Source organism: Rhinopithecus bieti, unplaced genomic scaffold (genome assembly GCF_001698545.2).
Source record: "Rhinopithecus bieti isolate Rb0 unplaced genomic scaffold, ASM169854v2 scaffold_61533, whole genome shotgun sequence".
In the NCBI taxonomy this organism is placed as follows: Eukaryota; Metazoa; Chordata; class Mammalia; order Primates; family Cercopithecidae; genus Rhinopithecus; species Rhinopithecus bieti.
This window is the reverse complement of record NW_016823925.1, coordinates 1,238,690-1,246,596: the sequence shown is the minus strand read 5'-3', so window position 1 is coordinate 1,246,596 and position 7,907 is coordinate 1,238,690. Positions and strand designations below refer to the sequence as shown.

At 36.3% G+C, this 7,907-nt stretch overlaps 1 protein-coding gene across 4 annotated transcripts in view; it reads right to left on the bottom strand.

Moving 5' to 3' along the window:
• LRCH1 (leucine rich repeats and calponin homology domain containing 1) overlaps nt 1–7,907 on the bottom strand; it is a 213,870-nt gene that overhangs the window by 70,466 nt on the left and 135,497 nt on the right. For all 4 annotated transcript variants that reach the window (XM_017862058.1, XM_017862061.1, XM_017862059.1 and 1 more), the window contains exons 5-7: nt 5,445–5,581; nt 3,520–3,647; nt 2,310–2,373 (exon numbers count right to left, since the gene is read on the bottom strand). In XM_017862058.1, coding sequence (XP_017717547.1) covers nt 2,310–2,373; nt 3,520–3,647; nt 5,445–5,581 — 329 coding nt within the window. The remainder of the gene's footprint in view (nt 1–2,309; nt 2,374–3,519; nt 3,648–5,444; nt 5,582–7,907) is intronic.

The window sequence follows — 7,907 nt, the reverse complement described above, 5'->3', positions numbered from 1 at the left end:
TAAAGTATAATAAAAAAATAAAATAAAATAAAATGTAAGAACCAAAAAAATAAAAAATAAAAAAAAATAAAAGTGCTAAAGAACTGTAGTAGTTAAAAAGAACTGCTCTGTGTGATCTTTGGAGTAAAGCTTTGACTTCATAATTGGATTAGTTTTCTCTGAGGGTTTCCTTTCCCACAGTAGCTGATGACGTTTATTCAGAAAACCTATGATTCTGAAATATGGAGCCTGGTTTATTTTCCTCTGTCTCCATTTTACTGTTGCTACTTAGGGAATAGCTTTCCAAATCTCAAAAATCAGGAACCTCCATAAAACACATTTCAGGAGATCATGCCTTGCTCCGAAATTCTTGAGGTATGGTTTTCAGAGTCTGTCCTTGTTTACTTATGGACATATGTACCGATTGTTTAGAAACTGGCAGAAATCAGGCATGCATTTCATTCATTCAACAAATATTCATAGAGTTCCACACTTTCTTTCCTGTTCATCTTGATAAAAGATGTTTTAATTTCTCAGTGACAAATGCTAAATCAATCATGACAGCAGCCAAAGAAAAGAACGAGGTGTGATCCCTGAACCCCAAAATGTGATCTAAATGGGAAGTAACATCACCTGACCATAGATGGTAAAATCTTTGCCAAACCAAGTGAAAATAGGAAGCTATGTAAGATAATTCAGAAAGCTTATCATTCTAAAAAATAAATTTCTTGGAGGTGTACTTAGGAAAGGAGGCTGTAATGTAAGACAAGGAAAGGCCAGTGGGAAGATGTGTGCATTTTATCCTGTTGTATACAATCTTTTCTGTATTCCTTTCTCTTTCTACCCACCTCTCATCTTTTNCCTGTCTCGGCCTCACAAAGTGCTGAGATTACAGGCTTGAGCCACCGCGCCCGGCCTACCCACCTCTCATCTCAAAAATTTAGCAAAATTCCAAAGATATGCATCTAATTAAAAGGCACTGAATAAATCCTTGGGCTCGTTTTAGAATGATATTAGCATCCTACTTATGCTTAAGTGAGAATAAAAGGATAATGAAGTTCTTTATGTAATGTTTTATTAATGAGTTTAATTAGCCTTAGAAGAGAAAAAACAGGGTCTGTTTAATTTAACAGAAAATATGCTTAGGGTGAGTAATTTCTGAAACAATGGTCCATTTGCGAGGATTTAGAAGCTGAAGAGGACGAATTAAAATGCAACTAAAGAAATGTGTTTAGTATCCCCTCTCCCACTGAAGCACAGTAATGTGCCTTCCTATGGGTTATTTTCTTTATTGACACTGGCCTTCTCTGCCTACCAACTCTTCTTCCTTTCAAAATGTTCTACATTAGAAGGATTTTAAAGATAAAGAATCCCACTTTTAATATACTACTATATAGAGCATTTTGTGAAAAATAAATTCAAATACCTTAGCTACCTATTAAAATTCAAAGACTTGAGGAGAACTGGAGAAAGGTTTTTTCCTGGAGTCATACATTGAAAAAATGTGAGTTTCTTTGATGGGATAATTGGCCTATTAACTGCAATTTCAAAGAATATTATAATGTTTCAAAACTCAGTAACTACAGAAAGTAACTTCCCTCAAAAAAAAGAAGAGCACCTGATACTTTTCCTACCACTCCTTTCTAGATCGCTGAGGCCAAGAAGCTCCATTTAATGGTACGTTAGTGTTAGATTTTGGGGACTCTAATAGACTACATGTGAGATAATAAATCAGTTATCAAAGCATTATTTATAACCACTACAGGAAGCTCTAATGTGTGAGGCCTGTTAGCTTACAAGTAACCAAACTTTTATCCAATTAACTGAACAGAACAGAACACAATCTAAGAGTTTGAGGAAAATAAACATTGTTATAAAAACTATAGCTACTCATAAATGCATTTCCTGTGGGTCAATTACTAACATAAAATGTACAGTTGATTCCTTAACATTTATGCATATGTATAACAATGTTTTTCTAAATTACTCTATTACTGAAAAATAAGCATATTTATAAAAGTGCTTCACGAGCACTTGCATACTACTTAGCCACTTTGTAATATTTATTGAGCACTCAATAATATTTTAGATAATGTGTAGGAGAGGAAGATACAGACTCTGCTCGAGGCATTTACAAAATATTAAAGATGCAGAATAAGCTAACAACAGCTAATATTTATACAACACTTCGAGGATTTCAAATCGCTTTTACGAATATCACACACTCTCATACAAATGAATCAATGCCTTTTAACAGAAAGGAGTTCAATGAACTCCTGGGAGATATGTCTAGAAGTATAGAAGGAAAAGAATCTGATCCCTAACTTTACCTCGGTGGCAGATAATCGCTTATCTCCATTGTCACTTCCAACTCCCGAATCAGAATCCTTCTTGCTGAGATAGATGCCATCAATATTGAATTCATTTAAAAAAAGATTAAAATCACAAAGTTCACACCAAGATACAGCAATTTACATTATAATAATAATTTTGCTATGCAAATTTTTATTATTACTGTAAGGCAACAAATCAGTCTAGTATTAAAGAATATTAAGACATGAACCTAATGAAAATCCGACAGTAGCACAGTCTAAACACAGTATAAGATAAAATTCTTTGTGTTCAGGGTTTCATGGATTTATGTTCTAATCAAGTGGCTTGCTCTTAGATGTTACGGTGTTTCTTAAAAATAGTTACCAATGTTCTTATTTTACTGAATCTAGCAAACCACATAACTGCTTTTACCCCTTAGGTTATGAAATGTGATTACTTTCAATCATTCTGTAAATTTTTATCCAGGGATTAAGTACATAAAACAGTGGATACATATTTTAAGCATTATATAAAAGTAACATTAAGGTAGTCAGAAATTTTACATTTACTTATGTAGCAAAAAGTGAAGGAAAAGATTTCTGCATTGAAGGCTTCTTAAAAAGAACCTGCATTTCTGTAACTGCGATCAGTGTGGGAACGTTGTTTTTTGGAAGCTCAAGGCTTGATTTATGCCACGAGAAGCTCTAGGATGTGTGAAAAGGTTCTAACATTTCCATTTGAAACAGCAAGTGGCAAAAAAACTACACATATTGTATTTTTAAAAGACCAAAACTAAAGCTTTCATTTTTTTCTTAACGTTGTTCTGGAGGCATAGTCAACATTAATAATTGCTAAAACGCCATGTCTGGGCTCAATATAGTTATTATGATAAGTAAAAAAAAATCCACATTTGTATTCTAGATCTTATTTATAAGTATATACCCACTTACACAGGAAGAACTGATTATCGATTAGGAGACAGTAGATGATATTTGAGATATACCAAAATATTCTCAATAGCATCAGTTTTTGCTTTCATATCCCAATAGTTTCTCAACTTCTTGTTTTAAACACAAATTAGGTGAGTAAAGCAAATCGTTTTGTTTTGCTTTGTTCTCTGTAGACACCATGGTGACTTAAAACAAACAGATTTTTGAAGTCAGCTACCTGGAGGGCCTTGGCCTAGGCAAATTTTAAACGGGGGCTTTGAATGAGGGCATGACTCACCCGTCTTCCACGTGCTGGTGTAAATGTGGCCTCTCCATGGTGTGGAGATAAAGGGAGTCAGCTGTCTTAATCTGGCATGCTTGTATGCTCAGATACTTAAATATGTGAACTTTGCCCTTTGTGCAAATCTATGAAGAAATTAATAGTAATCATATTCATTTTTCAATGACAAAACAAAATCTAAGTATCAAATCCTTACTCTGTATATTTCAATTTTCCCGATTTCATTTCAAGTAACACCCTACCAACGTACACTAAATCCGTCCTTAGAATTTTGGGAATCATTCCCTCCAAATTCTACTTCGAACAGAAAACCATGCTTAAGTAAATTTCCCATTTTTTCTTGCACTAAACTATAAAAGTCTAACAAAAATGTATTCAAGTATATACAGTATAAAAAGTATAAAGTCAGATGACCAGCCTGGTGAAATTCCAATTACAAAAGATGAGAAAAGCACAATTATTTTCGAGCCCGTAGAAAACAATTTGGAGCCTAAAAATAATTGTAGATTTAAGAAGCTGTTAAATTATTTAAAAAGAAAATAAACTTCAAAATATTTACATGGTTAAGCATCTGAAAGCATAGTACTTCATTTTTCTCTCATGCAGTTTAATATCTGAGCTTGAGACCTGTCTCTAAATAATCAATAACCATGTTTAAATTCCATTTTCCAGCTAACATTCAAATAAGGAATATATGGCTGGGAGCAGTGGCTCACGCCTGTAATCCCAGCACTTTGGGAGGCCAAGGCGGGCGGATCTCTGGAGGTCAGGAATTCGAGAGCAGCCTGGCCAACATGGTGAAACCTCATCTCTACTAAAAATAAAAAAAAATTATCCAGGTGTGGTGGCAGGCACCTGTAGTCCCAGCTACTCAGGAGGCTGAGGCAGGTGAATCGCTTGATCCCGGCAGGCAGAGGCTACAGTGAGCCGAGATCGCGCCACTGCACCCAGCCTGGGCGACAGAGCGAGACTCTGTCTCAAAAAAAAAAAAAAAAAAAAAAAATCAATCAGTGTACTCCATGAAAAAAATTCAAATAAAATGATAAATAATAAGACATTTAATTCTGGAGTTGGAGTGATTAGCATAGTCAGCCAAGTGCTGGTAAATAGATTTGATGCAGCAGAAGACAATTTATTGTTTCTCACATTCACTCAAGGGTTACCTGTGACTGTTTATAATCAAGTTTTATTCAGTATTATTCTCTTCAGCTGAGAATCAGAAAACTGGCCTTCGGAGAGCTGCTTAAGCACTATTGATAGCACTGGGAATCAGAAAACAATACCCCAAAATGAAGGCCTCAGAAGCAAAAGTTTTTCTCTGACCTCTCCTGCCCTCCTGCCTCTCGGTCCCATTCTCCCAAGGAAGGGAGCCTTAGAAATTTGAATCCCTCTTCCCCAAAGCTGGTCATAGAAACCAGAACCCCTTTAAAACCTCAAAATATTACTTGAACTTTCCCTCTGCCTTTCTGTGTAAAAACTGGCCATAAAGAAATTATCTGACCTCTCTTGTTTGACAGTAGGCCAATAAGAACCCCCATTCCAAAGAGGGTCCTGCCCCACACCCAGAAAGGAGGAATGATCCTCAGAGAGCCCAAGAAGAATCCAGAGAGACAGGCCCTGCTGGGTTTCCTCACTCAGTCTATTAACATGAGATCATACTCTTTGTCCAATCGTATTTCTACATGGCTGTCCACACTTTGTAAGCATAAAAATGGACAATTTCCCCTGTAACTTTGGGTCTTCACTCTGGAGGCTTCCACGTACATGTTAATAAATTTTGCATGCCTTTTCTCCAATTAATCTGCCACTTGCCAGTGATGAGTGATTTTCAGCAAACTTTCAGAAGGTGAAGGGGAAATTTTCCCTTGGCCCCTATAACAGCACATCCCATGGGGCATTGGCTTTGCTGCAAGACCCCTCACCTGTGCTGGAGGAGACTGCAGAGGATTATTCTCAAGTAGCAACACTTGCAGCTGCTTCATCTCTCTAAAACAAATTGGAATCACGAGCACTTTGTTGCAGGAAAAGTCAAACTTTACCAAGGGAAGATCTACTAGTTCTAAAATAATATAAAAAAGAAAAAAAGAAAGAAAAAACCTTAGAAAGCAATCAGATTAATGGCTGATCATTCAAAAATTAATGTTCTGCTTCTCAGGAAAAATATAATGGAGTATAATCAAAAGCAAGTTTTACATTAGGAATACATGGTGTGTGTATACAACATTTTACCAAAAGAGGGAAAAATCTTTCATTGTGTGCCCCGAAGTTTTAAATTGTTGTTAGTTCTGATAAAAACTGGAAACACTTGACATTTACAATATCTATTGTTTAAAAGACTTTTTTTTCAGCAAAAGAATCACGCAAGCCACATCACACAGGACATGTTTATGTTTTAACTTCAAACTGTTTCCCAGTAGCATTCGCTAGTCCATGAGTAATATGTTAATTACAGAATATTCTTATCTAATCAATGTATCTGGGCTGGCATTATCCCAGAACTAGCTACACTAAATATATTCATGAGTTTTTCCAACCACATTTAAAAAAATAAATGTTATCCAATTCAGAATTTTCTGACAGGCCCTGTAATTCTGGTATGATAAGACTTTATTCTACAGCTTTTAAAAAGTCTTCTGTAGCTCCACTCAGAAGACAGAACATTACATTTAGCTTAAAATCCCCACCCAGTGGCACAGTAAACACTCAGTAATTTCAAGCATTCAAAGTGACATTGGCAGCTGCTAGGAATAAAGTCAAATATATGCCATAGAGCCAAGAGGCTAAGCCATGCCAGACATCTAGGGCGATGCAGGCAAGCCACTGAGATCTCTGTGTGTGGGGCTATGAAGGGTTCACTTCAGAACGAGGCCTCGGAACTTTTGTTATGGGATCTGTTAAGGACTCAAGGAGTTCTAAAGTAGAAGAAGGGCAAGAATTAGACAAAGAAGAATAACTCAAGGCACTGACCTGGAGTAAAAATTCACACTATTTCTCCTCTACCCCTACACTGCTCTTCAGCTTTCACTTTACTCAGTTATGTTATGTCAAATTCCAGCAGGAAAAGATTCTAGTAACCAGTACCTCTCTCAGAATGTGAAGCACTCTGGGAATGTAAGGGACTGTCCTTGGTTCATACCTTAGTGAATTACTTTGTCTTAAAGAAAGGAGGAATGGAACTAAAATTCTAGAGAGGAGGCAGAAGAGCATCTAAGGCCACAGATTCCAAACTCAGGTCCATGACAGGTGGGCTGTGCAGGAGAAACTCAGGAAGTGTATTTTTGAAAGAATACAGATCCCTGGACCTGAAGCCAAGGGATCTGTATTTTTTAAATTGCCCTGAGTCGTTAGTTCATTGCTCAAACCCAGCTTGCCTCCCCTCTGGCAGGATGAGGGATTGACCTCAGGCCACACTGGTCCTGGAGGACACTGGAATCATGAAGTCAAAGGATAGGAAAAGCAAGATCCCCTTTCACCTCACAGCTTGTTTGTTGAAGAATTATGAAGACTCCGTGATAAGAGGAACACCTCCTAGCGGTTACCCCTGGCAATATCAACCTATCTCCGAGATGGTTAACTAAAGTTAGGTTAGCAAATCACTGGAAAAATTTAACTGGATTCTGGATCTTTAGCAATTCTTTGCCACTTAAAATGAAGACTCTTAAGACTAGAGGGCCAAGTTCATGGAGAACACAGCAGAAGAAAACTTACAGGTAAATAAACTAAGTAATGGTTTTATAATGACCATTTCTTTTCTAGTTCCAGTTTGGAACACAATTGCCATCATAGTTCAGGAAAACAAGAACCAGACAGTTTCACAACAATAAAATGAAGGAGAAAATGATAATTTTGCAACGCCAGTCCAGGAAAAGTAAAACAATGTCGAGTAGGAAAAGGGAGTAAGAAAAAAAGAAGCAGAAGAACAAATCCCACTCTCTCTCCCCACTGCTAAGAGAGGCAATGAATGGCTATTTTAATCCTTTGTTCATTCTAGTTCTAGAAAGAATAAAATATGGTCTTCTTATTGCAGTTGTTGTAGTAAAACCACGACAAAATTGATATGAGTAATTAGACCACAATTTTGTTTTGGTTTTTTTTATCCTCAAATTGAAAGCATACGAGGAAGGGTATCTAAGAGGAAAAACATGTAAGTAAACAGGGAAAGTCTTCACAGTCACTTACTGAAAGTGTTCAATGGTCTTTTATCAATAGAGTTCTCCAGAGTGAAGCGAAAAGGAACTTGATAGGAAATTATTCTTTTAAAAAATGTCCAGTAAACTGAAGTTTTAGTTTTGAGTATATTTTTAAAATATCAAACCTGAGAAAACATAATTATGGAATAACTGATCTTTTTAAGGGAAAGGAATGCTTTTGAGGTAAAAAAAAAA